General features: G+C 42.0%; 2 protein-coding genes across 2 annotated transcripts in view; both read right to left on the bottom strand.

The window, feature by feature from the left end:
• Positions 1–378: 378 nt before the first annotated feature.
• On the bottom strand, positions 379–8711 carry LOC126705461 (beta-galactosidase-like). Its single transcript, XM_050404487.1, has 19 exons — positions 8616–8711; positions 8395–8507; positions 8242–8308; positions 8038–8130; positions 7669–7812; positions 7446–7534; positions 7348–7368; positions 4344–4431; positions 4134–4221; positions 3770–3888; positions 3510–3677; positions 3216–3406; positions 2888–2985; positions 2671–2780; positions 2323–2436; positions 2112–2222; positions 1781–1992; positions 1222–1498; positions 379–508 (listed from the first exon to the last, which is right to left on the bottom strand). The coding sequence occupies exons 1-19, from the start codon at positions 8709–8711 to the stop codon at positions 398–400; spliced, it is 2310 nt and encodes a 769-aa protein (XP_050260444.1). The 3' UTR covers positions 379–397.
• Positions 8712–11517: 2806 nt separating this feature from the next.
• The window catches only part of LOC126707036 (beta-galactosidase 15-like), a 28933-nt gene continuing 20922 nt past the window's right edge, over positions 11518–19528 (bottom strand). The window contains exon 19 of the mRNA XM_050406623.1: positions 11518–11738. Coding sequence (XP_050262580.1) covers positions 11631–11738 — 108 coding nt within the window. The 3' untranslated portion in view covers positions 11518–11630. The remainder of the gene's footprint in view (positions 11739–19528) is intronic.

Genomic DNA, 19528 nt, shown 5'->3' with positions numbered 1-19528 from the left:
TTATAAATGTTGCGGTTGATGTGTCTTAAAAAAGATCATGAAATAAGTTTGGCACATTATGTTTAAACACTGAAAATTGTTGTTTGAAATCTCTTACCAAAATTCAGATCCTCTAGATCAAACCAGCCTTGTCCTTCTCCAAAAAAAAAGAAAAAAAGAAAAAGAAAAATAAAACATAGTTTACCCCGTTATAAGATTTAGCAGACCAAATCAGTGTATTTGTTGCAACATAAAATTCAAATATACATCACTAGCGCTCGTACGTGAGCTCACCTAGCCAAGCAAAATTTTATGGATCACGCCATAGCAATTCTTATTACAATTTACAAGAACAGGAAAAGGATAACAAAAAAAGGAAGACCTCCTTCTCTTATCAACGACAGCGTTGATTTCTTCGTTAATTACAAACAGCTTGCACTAGTAGTCTCTTACTGGTTTTGCCACATGCACTTGATCCAAATTTAGCCTCCGAGGCTTCGAAAGAACAATTCGTTTTTCCAACACAGGCCTACATGACAAAATTATTATTAAAAGAAAAAAAAGCTTAAAAGTGATGTATTTTCACTAGCTTCAAATTAGTTTGGAGTTATCTTTCTCCAACCCACTATGTTGTGACTGAAGGGATCATCTATGTATATAGTTTTATTCACATAGTTTTCTAAATGAATCATGTAATTTGTTTAAATAGTATATACATGAATAATCTTATAAACCGTCTGTTATGGTTTAGACAACACCAAAAAGGAGATTGCATTGCACATGGATAAGAGTATAATAAGATAAGGGTGTTGGTTTTCAAGTTGAATTCAAATACAGCTTGTCATCACTAATTGGCTAAACTATCAATTTTTTTTTGGCTGAATACTAAACTATCAATTTATATTTTTAATTTTCTAGTTTACAACACCGTCACATAGTAGTTTGGAGCTAAATTTGGTCCTTTCACATATGTTATTATATCTTTGGTAATTAACAAAGTTTAACTACAAACTTGATTGAATCTTTACGTTACAACTAACAATAAAAATATGACATGTGTCTCTGTCATGTGCATTGTACATAACTTACTAAGCACTTAAGTGATTGTATACAATCATTTTAAATAACTCACGTGCATTGTACATGACAGAACAATGAAACATATGATTGATTGTAGCGTAAACATCTAACCAAGTTTGTAGCAATGCAACACTAAGAATATATATATGTTTAATTGATTACCTTTTGTATAGCAGATAGGCTATTGGCGGCCTCACAAGAACCCTTCTTGAATGATCCGCATGTGCCTTGTGGGTCTCCAAAGCTAGCAAATTGGATTTCAGAAATTGTGTGTCCCGTTTGACATGACATTTCTAACAAGTTACCTTCATATGCACTCCCACATAAAGTTCTAGTCACGACTGTCTGGAAAGACACTGGTAAAGGAGTTCCGCCTATCTCCTCAAACAAAATCAATGTGTTTTTATCATTATCGAGGAATGATCTTGGGATGTGGTACCTAAGACAAATAATAAATATGAAATTATTATCAATTAATGGATTTTACTAACGTATGCTCTTAGGGTACACATTAATAAACTATTTTTAAAAACTTTTTATGTAAAAATGAAAAAGTTACTAACGTTTTGTCTTGTTTTATTGCTTTTTCTTTTCTCCATTAAATATTTCTAAAAATGGATGATTAATATGTGCCTTAAAGACACACATTAAAAACAAAAATGGATTTTTGTTTTGCTATCTCATTGGTAAAGCTAGAGTTTGTAAAAGTTATGTTATATACCATCTTTGAGTAGGATGAGCACAATTTGACATGCAATTGCCCGTGTGATATCGTCCTCGATAATCACATGTTTGGCTACATCCTGTCTTATCGGCAATGTATGCAGGCCAAAAACGCCCAATGCTTTGTCCATTCACCCATGCCTGCCCTTTACCCATGCCTTTCAAGTCCACCACCACAGGGTCTGTGCCCGAAGGTGCCCTGAACTCGGTCTGAACACAACACAATAGATAAAACTTACAAATTAACATGCCACCAATCACCGAAAGACAATTCAAACATTCATTTCCTATTCAAATGCACTCTAAAGCCAATGAGATGGAGTAATAACCTTGTACCACGTCATAGGTACACGCTTTGGAAGTCTATTATTTAGAGTCCAATAGCTGCCAGATGGTGAGTGCACATCATAGAGTCGTCGGTCCTCACCATTCAACCCAACCTTTATTGAAAAAAAAAAAAAGTCAATTAATTAATGTTGACTAATCATAAAAATTAGTAAAAAGCCATGCAGCTCAAAAACCATTCTCTACAAAATGTACCTTGTAAGACCATTGATTTGATGATAAATCTTTTACAACATTTCCCTTTCCAATCAATTGAACTGGGCCTCCAGCGATCCCAGTTGGCGTCAAATCAAAAAATGAACCATAATTCTGCCCATATAAATATGTTAAAACTTGCCCACGTACATATTTATGTTAAAACTTGCCCACGTACATATTTATGTTTTAGCTATTCATATTCATGTCAAAGGTATAATGTGTGAGCTATAGTCTACGAATAGATCAATGAGGAAACTATGTAAATTTATAAACTCGATATCATTTAAAGGAAGGTTGCCTCATTATCTTCATCATATTATGTCAACAACTGAGTTAAAAACATGCCTGCAGACCAACTGTGGCACTGAGGAGACTTATAGTATTAGTCCCAGATTTCAGGGTGACAGGTTGCTCAAATACGAAACGAAAATTGCCTCTAGCTTCCCATTGTGAACCTGACATCGAGATTAAGAATAAAAGATTAAATAAGTATTAATTAAGCAGCAAAAATGTGAACTATCTATCATACAAATTGAAATGCATTGTACCAAATCGGAAGTACCTATCAGCTGTTGATTAACATAGGCATGAAGTACATGGCCTGTTGTGTTCACATGCAATTTTGCATCGGTCCATTGCGTCTCATTATCTATGTCAACACTGTGTCATAAAGATTTAGGAAGTCATTTTTTTTTTCCATGTTCCTCCAAAAAAAAAAAAAAAAAAAAAGGAAGTCATTTTTTTTTTCTCTTTGTGTTATAAATTTTTTTTTAAGTTTCAATCTTGTTTAGGTAAAGCTGTATTTTTGTTTACTTGCCAATGATCTTTAGGTCTAGCATATTCCATTTTTTGATGTTTCAAAGCAGATACAATCTGAATTAAAATCTTACCTAGTCATGTACCACAAGTAATCACTCACATCAACAGTAGCTGCCTTTTGTTCAAGAAGCTTTGTGTCTGTAAAGCTTCCCTTTCCTGAGAGGGTGTCGTTCATGGATTCTGGTACCCAACTCCAAGAGAGTTTTGTAGAATTCTCAGCCCCATCTGATTTCTTTTCCATCAAAGAGGTCTGCGTGTTAACCTGTAGAGAATAACATACATAATTAGAATGGTTACGTACTTGAAAGACTTGTGGGACAAATAGAATTCACTAGACAAAAAGCTAGTCAATCCCTTTCTTTCACCTTTGCAGTGTTGTAAATTTCCTTGTTGCAACCATCAAGAATGCTAACAGACCAAGAAGGCACAAGATACTTGCCATCTTTTTGCAAATCAACATTAGCATCTTCCAGGTTCACATTGCTTAGGAAACAAAATTTTTGCCCAGTAGAATTGCTAACGTACGTAGTTAGCTGATAACAAAATTAATGTATCAATATTACTCCTTTTACTTTGGATATAAAATGATTAGTGAAATGAGTTTCAGTTCAATTCGGTGACCTACATCAGTTCCATTACCAATCTGCTTGGTTGATGGGGAGCTATTTGTGAGAACCTTCTCTCCCGATTTAATAGCTGCATGAAGTTGCTTAAGATGTCCCCACTTGGGCTGATTTAAATTCCCTGAAATTTTTTTAAATGAGCATGAACAGTCTATTGTGCAGACATAGTGATAATTGACTTCAAATCACTATTAATATTCATTTAGTTTTTGAGTTAAAAGTGTCTCAAAGAAAAGATTGACCTTGATGCAAATTAAAAATGCTGTTATAGTTATTTAGTGCTGGAATGAGAAAATTTATCTTTGGTTTATTTGAAATAAAAAATAAGATGGAAAAATATTTTGTTTTATTTGGTTCTTTGATTACCAAATTCATCAAGTGGTGCATGATATTCGTATGATGTTACAATGAATGGCCCTCCTGATGTGCGTCCAAAGTTGGTGCCTCCATGATACTGAAGTGAAGGAAGTAAAAGAATGTGTCAATAAATTGAACTTAAAACTGCTCATTATAGAATCTCAACTGCAAGATACAAAGGTGCGAGAGTTTTGAGTTTGGGTTAACAGAATAATCAACCATGTAATAATTTTGAAAGACCCCTCCAGCTTGGAAAAAGCGTGCTACAGCAAATGCCACGTCTTCAGCTGCTCGATAGGGATCCTTGCTGTTAGAGATATATATTAGACATATTAGCCCAATGTAATAGGCCCAAACCCATTCCTGCTTGTACTAGTAGTCTAGGGTTTAGTCGCCTATATATACTCATGTTAGGGTTCATTGTAACATAGGAGATTATTGTACTACACTCTCATACAATAAAGATGTAGCCCTTAAGGGATTCCTCCGTGGATGTAGGCCGTAAGGCTGAACCACGTAACCCTCGTGTTCTCAGTGTTCCTATTCTATGCTTCCTCTTCCGCATCCACTCTAGCATACACAACATGGTATAACACATCGCGATGCTAATATATTTAACATGGTATCAGAGCAAAACTCCGTTCTTGGCATTAAACAAACATCTCTAGCAAGCAAAGAAGATTCTCACGTGCACACCACCATCAAAAGTCATATGCTTGTCGGCTGGATCTAGACTCCACGGCATCTCGCAGCCGCTATGGCTCTCACTGCTGTGTCCAGATCTTAAACCCAAGCAATCAGTGTCTCTCCCTATAAGATCTGTGCACATCAAGCCTTCGCCTGATGAAACCAACAAGACATACGTGCTCCACGGCATATCGCGACCAAAACCCAGAAACCCGACCTCCAACGGCAGCCGCACGCGCCACCACGCGTGACCAATGGCTCCTAGAACTCTCACACGCGCCGTCGAAGATTCTCGACTCCCAGCTCGGATCTCAGTCACACGCGCCGCCAAGCCAGCCTTGTCGTCCACCGATCCACTTGGCCTGAGAATCTGGTAATCATACGAGCTCTCACGCGCCTCCACGCGCCGCAGTAGCCTCTGGAAAATCTCCCACGCGCCGCCATAGATTCTTGACTTCTAGATCGTCTTCTGGGCGCATGCGCCGCCCTGTCGGCCTCCTCGTCCGCCGATCTACGAAACCTGAAATTACGGGCCTCAACCGAGCTTACACGCGCCTCCACGCACCTCACAAGTTTCCGGCATCTCCTCCACGCGCCGGTGAACTTCACACGCTCCTGCCAGGCGCCGAAAAATTCCTGCTGATGTCATCTGACGTCACCGGATGACGTCATCACTCCACGTCAGCAGCCACGCAAGCACGTCCACGTCAGCCCTAGTCCACGTCATCAGCCACGTCAGCAGTGTCGTCTCGTCAGCACCACGTCACCTAGCTGACCGTTGACTGGACCGACCCGACCCGGACCACCCGGATCTGACCCGTGAGCACTTTGACTGTTGACTTTGACTCTGGACCAGTTGACTTTGACCAATGGCTCCTAGAACTCTCACACGCGCCGTCGAAGATTCTCGACTCCCAGCTCGGATCTCAGTCACATGCGCAAATCCAAGCCTCGCCTGACGAAACCAACACCACAGACTTGTGTCCAAGATTCAGATCCGGGTGGTCCGGGTAGGGTCGGTCCGGGTCAACGACGTGGTATCAGAGCCAAACTCCGTTCTTGGCATTAAACAAACATCTCTAGCAAGCAAAGAAGATTCTCACGTGCACACCACCATCAAAAGTCATATGCTTGTCGGCTGGATCTAGACTCCACGGCATCTCGCAGCCGCTATGGCTCTCACTGCTGTGTCCAGATCTTAAACCCAAGCAATCAGTGTCTCTCCCTATAAGATCTGTGCACATCAAGCCTTCGCCTGATGAAACCAACAAGACATACGTGCTCCACGGCATATCGCGACCAAAACCCAGAAACCCGACCTCCAACGGCAGCCGCACGCGCCACCACGCGTGACCAATGGCTCCTAGAACTCTCACACGCGCCGTCGAAGATTCTCGACTCCCAGCTCGGATCTCAGTCACACGCGCCGCCAAGCCAGCCTTGTCGTCCACCGATCCACTTGGCCTGAGAATCTGGTAATCATACGAGCTCTCACGCGCCTCCACACGCCGCAGTAGCCTCTGGAAAATCTCCCACGCGCCGCCATAGATTCTTGACTTCTAGATCGTCTTCTGGGCGCATGCGCCGCCCTGTCGGCCTCCTCGTCCGCCGATCTACGAAACCTGAAATTACGGGCCTCAACCGAGCTTACACGCGCCTCCACGCACCTCACAAGTTTCCGGCATCTCCTCCACGCGCCGGTGAACTTCACACGCTCCTGCCAGGCGCCGAAAAATTCCTGCTGATGTCATCTGACGTCACCGGATGACGTCATCACTCCACGTCAGCAGCCACGCAAGCACGTCCACGTCAGCCCTAGTCCACGTCATCAGCGACACGTCATCAGCCACGTCAGCAGTGTCGTCTCGTCAGCACCACGTCACCTAGCTGACCGTTGACTGGACCGACCCGACCCGGACCACCCGGGTCTGACCCGTGAGCACTTTGACTGTTGACTTTGACTCTGGACCAGTTGACTTTGACTTTTTGTGTTGACTTTTGACCAAAAGTCAAAATTTTCCAAAGGGCCTATCTTGCTCAGTTTTTCGCGTAGATTCGGATTTTGGCCTCCGTTTCTTCATTTGAAGCTTCGAAATTGGACAATTGGCACATTCTTCATTGTGGTTTCTTCAAAGGCATTATTTATGGCATCTCCAAGTGATCTTCTTATGCTTATCCAACCTCAAGCCTTCATCGAGCTTCCGCCTTGAGTTTGAGGGAGGGTGTTAGAGATATATATTAGACATATTAGCCCAATGTAATAGGCCCAAACCCATTCCTGCTTGTACTAGTAGTCTAGGGTTTAGTCGCCTATATATACTCATGTTAGGGTTCATTGTAACATAGGAGATTATTGTACTACACTCTCATACAATAAAGATGTAGCCCTTAAGGGATTCCTCCGTGGATGTAGGCCGTAAGGCTGAACCACGTAACCCTCGTGTTCTCAGTGTTCCTATTCTATGCTTCCTCTTCCGCATCCACTCTAGCATACACAACATGGTATAACACATCGCGATGCTAATATATTTAACACTTGCCACCCCATGTCTTGTACCTTAAAGGAATTTACATACTAATTGAGCTCTGGTAGTACATCCAGGAAAAAAAAAAATGTAAAGCAAGAAGATTTACCATCCAGTCCAGTTTTCTGTCCACATTTTGGGACTTTTTGGGTTGTTTGGCTTAAAGTCATCGCAGTAGAACCCATTGCATGTGTTTATCTGTAAGAGGGAACAGGAAAATTTTGTTTTATTTTTTTTATGAAATAAGTTACATCAACCTTTTCAACAGTTTTTCTAAGTTTGATGTTATATACTACGAGATATGTTTCAATGAAGATAGAAAAATGAAATACCATGGATTGCGGAGCATCACTCTGCTGGCACATAATCCAAGGGACACCTATGTTGAGGGATAGAGCCATATTTGCACACCATTGAATGTATGATTTCCCTGCTTCTCCATAAGGTTTCATAATATTTCCATATTCGTTCTCAATCTGTGATGTTTGAAATTGAATTCAAATTCAGGAAAAAGGTTTATGCTAATTAGTATTAATGTTCACCATTGGAATAGGAGAATAAAAGAATAATCTGGTCGCTATAATTAGGTGATATTACAAATTTTATTACGTAAGTCACCAACCACAAAAATGTAACTGCCTGAGTTTGTAAACTTGTCTACTAAAATTGATAGTAGATTTAGCATTATTCTTAGATGAAACCTGTGCAAATATTATGGGACCTCCTTGTGGTGCAAACAGCTTTGCTTCTTTGCACAAATCCACTATCTTGGTAGTGAAAGTTTGCATTTCATCCTGCATGTTAAAAAAACATAGAATTTAGATTCTTGCTACCAAAATTCAATATTATTATTTCCATGGAACCAAGTAAGAACAAATATGAGGCAAATTTATTAAAGTCTTAACCTTGAAAATTTTATTGTCTGTCCTCAGTTGAATACCCGGCAAATTATGTAGCCACACTGGGAAACCTCTGGTGAGCAAAAATTAAAGATGTTTATTTAAGTGACACTCTTTATTAGGTACTTATAAAATTTACAAGTCGCACAAAAGGTTTACCCATAATTCCATTCAGCACAAACATAGGGACCAATTCGCAGAAAGGCATATAGTCCAGCTTCTTGAACCAGCTTGAAAAACTTTATGAAGTCTAGTTTTCCGGAGAAATCGTACTAGGCCATAGCAAAAAACGAATATCAGAACAAATGGCTGGGCTTGAAAGTTTATTTCCTTGAGATAAAATTGGTGTTTAAAAGCTAAAACTTAAAACCAATGCCAACCTTTCGACGCTGGGGCTCATGCTGGTCCCAGAACACGTATGTTTCAATTGCATCAAGTCCACCTTCTTTTGCCTTTTGAATCAAATCCGGCCACATCTGTAACCAGCATGGAGATTGTATATATTATGTTGTACAAAGTATATGGAAACATCTTTACCCACACCACACATTGGAAGAGCAAGCTTAAGTTACTTTCCGTAGCTACATAGTTTATAGGTGTAGAAGTGTAACAAATGAAATCCTATAATTTTGAAACTATAGGGTTAAATTTGATACATCAATTTCAATTGCATCAAACTTACCTTCTATCAAACTACTTGAGCAAAAAGTCTAAAAACACACACTCTTGCACATACTTTGTCATAATTAGTACACATGTCAAGTAATGATTAGATTGACTTTTACAAGTATCAGTGGTAGTTCTCATGTGTAAGTAATGTAATACAATCACATATTGACAAATGTGTAAGTTGTGTTAAAGTGTGTTGGCAAAATGTGTGTCCATATAAAAACCAATATATATGTCGAGTTCTGAACAGAAAATAAGAACAGTAATTCATTCGGGTTTTCCAAGACAATGTCATTTTAGAATTTACTTCAAAAATTATAGAGAAATTTAGGATACCTCTGGGGTGCTGCGTGTATAATGAATTGAACCAGAAAAAATAACTCGCCTTTCACCATTGATAATAATGGCACTTGAATCATAGGAAACACTTGTGCCTGCTGCTAATACTGAAAGACATGAGCATAGCAAGGCTAAAACATGTAGAAGATTATTGTTAATCCAAATGCATTGCATTTTGATCCCTGACTATAACTACACCAAATATGTGTAGCTGAGACCAGATATTTATATCACAAGCAAATGTCTATATAAGGAGAAATTATTAGGTCTGTCAAGAGAGTTGCTAAAGTGGTCCTTTTGGTACTTCTAACCAATAAAACACTATTTATGAAAATATACATCACTTAGTGGGTTTTTATTTATAACTCTTGTTCTGATTAAGAATCTAGCTCACGCATTTGTATAAATGGCATTATTTCAGTTATTAGGAGGACCACTTCAACGACCCTCCCGGAGGAGAACAAGTGTAGGTGAAAGTTGATTGAACACAATTCAAGGATAGCCAATGACTTGTTCAGAGGTTTTAAATTTCAATTCAACCAAGCAAAACTGTGTAGTTCTTGCGTAATAGACTCCACCCACATGGTTAAAAATTGCATTGGACCGTAGTCAAGGACTAGATTTATGTTGCCTTGCTTCCATGAATCTTAGAATTACAAGAAATGTCTCCCACTTGTAATATTGTATTGATTAAAAAAAAAAAACTTTTTTGGTTAAAGAATGAGGCCAATATCTTTGAGAAATTTATTTATCAAATGAGAAAGTTTTGCTACAAACTTGATTGTAGTCAATAGTTATAACTTCACTTATATTTTTTATATTAGATGTGAATATTGATAAATCAAACATTGGATTTCATTTTCTTCTTATATCCTTCATGCTAGTAAAATTTCCAAAAAATCAAAAATTAATAGTTATATCATCAATCAAATATTTAAATTTCAAGTTTTTGTTGTCTAAAATTATGCATAAAAAATAAGTTTATGGATTGAATAGTAAATAACATCTAATTAACACAAAATTTGACATGCGCATTAAGAATATAAAAAATATATAATCTAATGATTAGATTTTCAAAATATATAATCATATTAATGTTTTAAGTGAGAGTTATAATCACTAGTTACAACCATTTTTTTTTTTTTTTTGGGAAGAGTTACAACCAATTGAACCAAGTTTGTATACAAACTTTTTCCATTATCAAATTTGAGCGGTATTAATTTCACAATTTTGATCCACAAATTTAGCATCATAATCTTCCTTAGCAAAATCTTTGACAACATATATATCCAGAGAAATACAACAATGATTAGAAGTCTTTTTTATTATTCCATAAAGTTATTCGTAAAATATGTGGCTAAATAGTTATGGAATTTCATGCTTTGAGAAATTTTTCCATTAGAGTTATGAGTGTGGTTAATTTTTTTTTTTTTTTTTAAAAGTGTTTGATTGAATCACAAAGATGATATCACTTTCAACCATTAAATTTGAGGGTAAATTTAATGGTATTTTTGACTCTTGCATCTCAAAATAGATTTTTTTACTTTCCAATAATGATTAAGAAAGTTAAATTACAAATTATATCGTTTAACTTTAACATGTTTCATTTTTTGTCCCTATAGAATTTTATTTTTTCATTTCAATGGAATCCTTGTTGATACCTCATTTTATACCAAGTTATGATTTAGGTTTCTGTATTTAATGTAGACATTCTAATTCTATTTTGTACTGATCTATATCAGAATTTTGTGATCCTATCTATGAAAAACCTCAATTTTTACCATAATAATTTCGGCTCGATGACAAGCCCAACTGTTCAGTTCCTAAGACTCAAAGCCCATTTCAAGCCCAATCCCTGATTTCCTAAATCTGCTAAAGGTAATAGGAAGCTGCTGTGATACTGTAATTTTTGTAAGGGAAATAAAGTAGAAAACCAATTAATGGAAAATTATTTACCCTGTTGAAAACTCCAATACCCTTTTGTAGAAGAATAATTTCGTGAAGACCTCTATTAGTTTGATCATATTTAACAATGATTATATTTTAATTGGGGTCACTAACTCTTTTTGTTACATTTGTCTGATAAATTGTAAAATAAATTACTGCAACTGCATCAGAAAAAATCTTGTTTTAAGATAAATCAAGTGATATAGGTAATTTTCATATTGCAGAGGAAAAAAAAATCCCACAAGAAATATAACACATAAAAACGATTTCAATTACTAATTTATTTAACAAAGTAAACAGTACTAAATGAGGAAATTGAACTCCCTAACCATAACACCCTAACCCTAACTAGCAAACAAAACCACATAATTTATGACCCAAGACCCTTTTTTTTTTCTGAGAAAACCCAAGACCTAAAACTAAAAACTTAAATAAAAAATTTAGCACACAGCCTCCACAGCTAGTCTTTTGGGGACTCCACCACAATCTACTGTTCCAAATGTCTCTTCAGAAACCTCAATTGAGCATGTGTTCTTACCAACACATGCCTACAAAATTAAAACAAAAATTTGGTTAATATTATATAAACTTCACATGAAAATGAATATATATATATATATATATATATATAAAAGTAAAAGATAATAAAAATAAATATCTAAAAAATTTACATACATTTTGGAGGATAGACAATGCATCTTTTGTTATATATATATATAAAAGTAAAAGATAATAAAAATAAACATCTAAAAAATTTACATACATTTTGGAGGATAGACAATGCATCTTTTGTTATTTCACAGCTACCTTTCTGAAACGATCCACAGGTACCTTGTGGAGTACCAAAACTAGCAAATTTAATTGATGAAATTGGACGTTCATTGCATGACAATTCCAATGTATTATTACTCTCATATGCATTGCCACACACACTTCATTGTGATTGTTTGAAAATTGACAAATGATGGGTTACCACCAAATTCCTCAAATCATCTTTAATTAATGATTGTGGAACATGATACCTATAACCAAAAAAATTTACATGTTAAAATTTCGAAAAAAAGAAAAAAAATTTCAATTTTCAAAATCTCAAAATATAAAAATATAAAAATTATATATATAAAAAAAATAAAAAATAAAAAATAAACTCTCACCATCTCTGTGAAGCTTGGCCACAACTGGTTAAACATTTTGAGCTAATTTCTTCGATTTGGTTGGGTTCCTACGATTCGGCTGAGAAGGCGGCGCGTGCTTTCGACGCGGCCCTCTTCTGCTTGCGTGGCCGCGCTGCCAGGTTCAATTTTCCTAATAACCCACCTGAAATCCCCGGCGGAAGGTCGCTCAAGGCGGCGGAGATTCAAGCCGCGGCGGCCAAGTTCGCCAATTCGGAGTCGGACCCTCCCAAAAGTGAGAGCGATTTGGGTCATCACTTGGAGATGATGAACAATAATAATAATAACAATTCGTCTTCTTCATTTACACCGTCTCCCTCGGTGTCGGAAGCGACGGTGGAGACTGTTCAGATAGACAGTGATTCGATTTCGACCAACATTTTAGATGGGTCGTTCTTCGATTTGGATTTAGAATTGGATTTTTTAAAGACGATGGGCTTGAGTAATTACGGGTCGGATTATGGGATATTTCCGGGCTTTGATGATCTTACAAACGGGTTATTTTCACAGCCCTTGCCTAATGTGGATTATGGAGAAGAAAATCTTGATGGGATTGTTTCTCAGGAATCATATAATTCATTCCTGTGGAATTTCTAGAGGATCGCTCTCGGGTGGTTCAGTGACCCGGACAAGTTTTAGTTCCCGGAGTTACTGAAGCTAATTTTCTACCCGGATGTTGAATTTGTATATGGATGGACCAATTTTAGCACGGCCATCCTGGTAATATTTTTTTTGCTGCTACAAATTCTTTTGAGTCTGATCTAGATAATTCTTTTTGAAGATAATTCATCTTCATCTGATCTAGATAATTCAATTGTGAACTAGAATGTAAAGTGTGTCATAGATTGATGTAATTTTTGTCACTCATTCAAATGAATATGCAAATAGTATTTCAATCATTTTTAACATTTACAATGCTCGTGAGATTGGGACCCGGGTTCAAAAAGGACCAGCATTTTAAGCACGTTTAATGCATTGGCTCACTGATTCTCTTCTCTATTTTGCACATGATCTTACAAAGCTTATCGTCAGATAAAGCAATTTATCTGCCGATAAGCTTTGTAAGATCTGGGCCCAAAGATTTGAATTCAAAGATCTTGCACGCGCTGCCTTCCCAACTACCCAAAGATAAAACTTATAGCACAATTGCTCGTCTTTTGAGCTGATAAACTTTGAAGTTTTGCCATTGCTGTTTGAAATTTGCTAGAAACTGAAAATTTTTTGTTAAAAATACTTTAGATAAAAGTATAATTGGACCTGTACGGCACCGAGCTCCCAAAGCCCATACAGGCCTTGGGCCCAGACCCATCTAGGCCCCGGGCCCAAGCCCATACCAGCCTTGGGCGCAGGCCCGGCAGATAGTTCCCGTTACCTTATGCCCTTCTTAAAACTGCCTTAGGGCCAAAAACAAGTTTTGGTTATTAAGCTCCCGGGGTTGACCGGTTAACATTTCCCGGTAGAGCGCTTGAGTCAATACCCGGGAGGGTCATGATATGCACGGGAACGTGAGTCGCCGAACACAATCGGTGAAAATGGAGCCAAGTTCCAAGATCATAAATGCTGCACCGCCCTCTCACCTAAAACAGCCACTTTAACCAGATAATACTGGACCTTCAATAGCACTAACGATGAACATAATCATGGTCTCCCCACTAACATTGGCTATAAATAGAGGAAAGTTGGGAGAAGAAGGGGTTCAGAAAAATGGAGAGAAAATAGTCAAGGAGAGAGCTTTTCAACTGAGTGTTGCTTTGAGTCTCTCTGCCGAGAACGACCCATTGTAGGAAATCCTTAAACCCACTACAAATAAATTGTGAGCCCAAGGGATCTAAGGCCCAGAGTTCTTGTACTTGGTTCTTACAATTGGCGCCCACCGTGGGGCCATCCTACGAAGCTGTGGTTCGAGTGAGACTCAAGCAAAGAAGATGTCTGAGGAGCGTTCAAGAGGGCACGTTCCGAGCAATTCCGCAGGATCTTCCTGGGGATCGACGTGGAGGGAGAGAAGGCAGAAGCGGCTGGAGGATAGGGAGCATTCAAGAGGAGAGGAAGGGTCCGGATTGGGAGAAGGATCGGACCAAACGCACCGGACGATTTCAAACGTCTCAGCACATCGGCAACCTGATGATAGAGACCGGGAGCTGGAGCGGTTGCGCAGATTGGTAATGGACTTGGAGCTGGAGGCAAGGGGTCGGCGCCACGAAAGGGACCACAACCCCCAACCCAGAAGGAACCGTGGCGAGGAAGGTTCCAGCCGACCTGTTACGCAACAACACCGAGACCGATCCCATTCTCAAGAGTCACGTCGTCACTCCCGGGATATTCGTCGTAGACGGGACCGTTCCCGGTCACATGGGTATGATAACCAAGGGTCAGAGTCGCCAGAGGAGCAGCAGCACCACAACGCCGCAATGGATGCCATGAGCAGGGCCTTGCGGATGGCGGCCCGGTCTCCATTCTCGGATGAGATTGAACGGGCACCCATGCCGAGCAGATTCGCGCGCCCACCATTCAATTCCTATGAGGGGAGGACAGACCCCGTGGAGCATGTCAGTCATTACATCCACATGATGTCGTTGCATGCGCACAACGACGCATTGATGTGTAAAGTATTCCCCTCTAGTCTCGGCTCTACCGCACTGAGGTGGTTCAATGGGTTGCGGAAAGGTTCTATACACAGCTTCGCCGAGCTGATTCAGGAGTTCGGCAGCAGGTTCGTAACATGCAGCCGAGTGCAACAACCGGTCGACGCGTTGCTTTCCATGAAAATGAGGGTCGGGGAAACCCTTCGGAGTTATGCCAGCCGATACTGGGAACTCTACAATGAGATTGGTGGGGGAAACGAGAAGATTGCGGCTAGCACCTTCAGGATGGGGCTCCCCGAGGATTCTGAACTACGGGAGTCGTTGACAAGAAGACCCCCGGAGAACATGAGGCAACTGATGAGACGCATAGAGGAGTACAAACGCTTGGAGGATGACCGGCTGCAAAGCAGGGGGAAAGCCCCTTTTTCGGGGAGATCTCGGCAAAGCATCTTGCCGCCAAAGCCGAAAAGGGACTTCAGAATGCAGGAACCAGAGGTGCAGTTCGAAGGGGTTAATGTGTTGTTTAAAGAGCCCGTGCACAAGATACTGGAACGGATAAGGAACGAGCCATTCTTCAGATGGCCGAACAAAATGGGGGGCGACCCATCTCGGAGGAACCAAAGCCTATACTGCACTTATCACAGAGACAAGGGGCACACCACCGAGCAGTGTAGGGTATTGAAAGATCATCTCGGGCAGTTAGTGAAGGCAGGGCACCTGAAAGAGTTTGTAGCAGATTCCACTGACCGGGAGACCGAGCAAAGCGCCCCACAGAGAAGGAATCCCCTTCCACCACCCCGGGGAGTAATCAACGTCATTCATGCCGCACCGAGAGGGGCAGCGGCGGCTAGGATAGTGATGACAGTGGCTTGCGCGGAGGGAGAATCATCCAAGAAGCAAAAGAGGGCTGGACGGCTAGACATCTCGTTCGGAGAAGATGATTTCGAAGGAACCATCCAACCACACGACGACGCTTTGGTGGTGACAGCCCGGATAGGCGGATTCCTGGTGAAGAGGGTGATGATTGATCAGGGTAGTGGGGCTGACGTCATGTACCCGGACCTCTTCGAAGGGCTCGGGTTAAGAACCCAGGATTTGGCGAAGTATAACACGCCATTGGTCTCGTTTGACGGGAGAATTGTGATTCCCGAGGGGCAAATCTCACTCCCAGTGGACATGGAGGGCAAGGAAGTTGCAGTTACGTTCATAGTAGTCCGATCGTTCGCACCTTACACCGCAATCCTGGGGAGGCCGTGGATTCACACCATGGGGGCTGTTCCGTCCACCCTTCACGTGAAAGTAAAGTTTCCTACTGAGTACGGAGTTGTAGAGGTAAGGGGGAATCAGCAGGTGGCGAAGCAATGCCTCATAGCCGCGGTCCAGTGGGAAAAGGAACAGCTCGGCCAAGCTGAGCACGCCGAGAAAGAGACTGCATAGCAATTACAGATACCCCAGGAAAAGGGGGCGGACGTTGCCGAGGAGGTACTGAAGGTAAGAATTCTCCCAGATAGTGACAAATACTTCCAGATAGGTACAAGCATGAATGACCGGGAAAGGGCAGAGATGTTGCTGTTCCTATTGCAGAACATAGATGTCTTCGCGTGGAACCCGTATGAAGTGCCCGGCGTAGACCCCGAGTTCATTGTTCACAAACTCAATGTGGACCCATCATTTCCTCCGAAAAAGCAGAAGCCGAGAAGAGCGTCAAAGGAGCACGTCGATGCAGTAAACCTGGAGGTCCAGCGGCTGAAGGAAGCCGGGGCCATAAAAGAAATATTCTTCCCGAGATGGCTAGCAAACACTGTCGTAGTAAAGAAGAAGAGCGGTAAATGGAGAGTTTGCGTGGACTTCACCGATTTAAACAGAGCGTGTCCCAAGGATCCGTTACCGATGCCCAAGATTGATCAGTTGGTGGATGCCACGTACGGGCACCCGAGAATGAGTTTCCTAGACGCCTTCCAAGGCTACCACCAGATTGCCTTAGCACCCGAGGACCGAGAGAAGACAGCATTTATATCCCCGAACGCAAACTACCACTACAAAGTCATGCCGTTTGGACTGAAGAATGCCGGGGCTACCTACCAGCGTATGATGACAAGGATGTTCCGGGAGAAAATTGGTTGCACGGTTGAGGTTTATATCGACGACATGGTAGTAAAGAGCAGAAAAGAGTCGCTGCATACTGAAGACCTTCGGGGAGTATTCGAGATACTACGGCGACACAGGCTGTGCCTCAATGCCGAAAAGTGCACTTTCGGAGTGAGGGTTGGCAAGTTCCTGGGTTATCTGATCTCCACTCGGGGAATAGAGGCTAACCCCGACCAAATAGAGGCAATCAACCGCCTAAAACCACCGAGCAACCCTAAGGAGGTGCAGGTGCTCACCGGAATGCTGGCCGCCTTGAACCGGTTCATCTCCAAGTTTGCCGATCGCTGCCGGCCATTCTATCAGCTTCTGAAGAAGTGGAAGGGGTTTCAGTGGGACGAGAGCTGCGATGAAGCTTTTCGAGAACTAAAGGAGTATTTGGCAAAGGCGCCGAGGTTGACGGCCCCGGAACCCGGGGAGGATCTGTTTATGTACCTAGCAGTGACCAATCATGCCGTAAGTGCTGTATTACTAAGGGACCGGGGAGTGCAAATACCAGTGTATTACGTAAGCAAGACCTTGGTCGATGCCGAGACAAGGTACCTGCCTCTTGAAAAGTTGGTTCTGGCCTTGGTACACGCCACGAGGAAGTTACCACACTACTTCCAGGCACACACAGTGTTCGTCCTCACCGAGTATCCATTACAATCACTATTGAAGAGATCCGACTTCACAGGACGGATTGCTAAATGGGGGACTCGGTTGGGATCGTTTGACATAAGATACCGACCTAGAAGCTCGGTGAAAGGGCAGATTCTCGCTGATTTCATCGCGGAATTCACACCTAAGAATGAAGGCCAGGTAATCTGTAGTGCGGAGATTCGCCCGTGGAGGTTATTTGTGGACGGCGCATCGAACGCTATGGGGGCCGGGGCTGGTATTGTCATAATTACCCCTGATGGTATGCGACTAGAACATTCCTTCAGATTGGGGTTCAAAGCCTCGAACAATGAAGCCGAATATGAGGCCCTGTTGGCCGGACTAAGGGCAGTATTGCATCTGGGCGCCAGGGACGTAGAAATCTACTCAGACTCTCGGCTGGTCGTTTATCAGATCACTGGGGACTTCGAGGCTCGGGATCCTCGAATGAAAGCTTATCTGAGTACGTCAAAGCAGATTATCGGTCAGTTTGAAAAGGTAAAGATATCCCAGGTGTCCCGGTCGCAGAACAAGCATGCTGACTCTCTTGCTACGTTAGCCTCATCGGCTACCGAGGACACCCCGAGGCTTATCACGATTGAACTTGTAAGGGAACCAAGCATCTCTGTACAGACTGCCCTCGACCGGGCCGGAGTAGAAGTTGCGCAGGTGGCGGTGGCCGGACCATGCTGGATGAACCCGATCATAGACTTTCTTTCTGAAGATAAAGTTCCAGAGGATGAGGCCGAGGCCAATAAGATTCGACGAATGGCTCCCAGGTACTGGTTGTCTTCGGACCGAAAGTTGTACAGGAGGTCCTTCGCGGGCCCTTACCTCTTGTGCCTGCATCCTGAAAAAGTTAAGGAGCTTCTAACCGAGCTGCATGGAGGAGTATGCGGCGGGCATGCCGGGGGACGATCTCTAGCACACAGAGCAATGACGCAGGGGTTTTGGTGGCCACAGATGCAGAAGGACGCCGCCGAGTACGTTCGGAGTTGCGAACAATGTCAAAGGCACGCCCCGATGATCCATCAGCCTGCCGGACATCTAAATCCTGTCAGCAGCCCGTGGCCATTTGCACAATGGGGGCTTGACATCCTCGGTCCATTCCCCCGAGCAACGGGGAACCGCCGTTTTGTATTGGTGGCCGTGGATTACTTCACAAAGTGGGCTGAAGCTGAAGCCTTGGCCAATATCCGGGATACCGACGTGAAAAAGTTTGTGTGGAAAAACATAGTTACAAGGTTTGGGGTGCCGAATTCACTAGTGACAGACAACGGGCTACAGTTCGACAGCAACGCTTTTCGGACCTTTTGCGGCGAGCTCGGCATCAAGAACAAGTATTCAACCCCGGCATACCCCCAGAGTAACGGCCAAGCCGAAGCAGTAAACAAGACTATTTTGAACGGGCTCAAGAGAAGGTTGGATGGAGCTAAAGGAAGGTGGGCAGAAGAACTACCCAGTGTCTTGTGGGCCTACCGCACGACCCCCAGGAGATCCACGGGGGAAACCCCATTTTCTCTGGCATACGGAGCAGAAGCAGTGATACCGACCGAGGTAAGCTTATGCAGTGCGCGGGTTGTTGGGTTTGACCCTGTACAGAACGCCGACCTTATGATGGAGCAGTTGGATTGGCTAGAAGAATGCAGGGAGGCTGCGACCGTACGTCTTGCCGAGTATCAGCAGAAGCTAGCGCAAAGGTACAACCGAAACGTAAGGACCAGGGAATTCAGTGCCGGGGAATTGGTGTTAAGAAGGGTAGTAGGGAACATGCGGGACGTGGCTGCAGGGAAGCTTGCT

This window comes from Quercus robur, chromosome 11 (genome assembly GCF_932294415.1).
Source record: "Quercus robur chromosome 11, dhQueRobu3.1, whole genome shotgun sequence".
Taxonomy (NCBI): Eukaryota; Viridiplantae; Streptophyta; class Magnoliopsida; order Fagales; family Fagaceae; genus Quercus; species Quercus robur.
The sequence above is the reverse complement of the archived record's forward strand: the minus strand, read 5'-3'. Positions and strand labels throughout refer to the sequence as shown.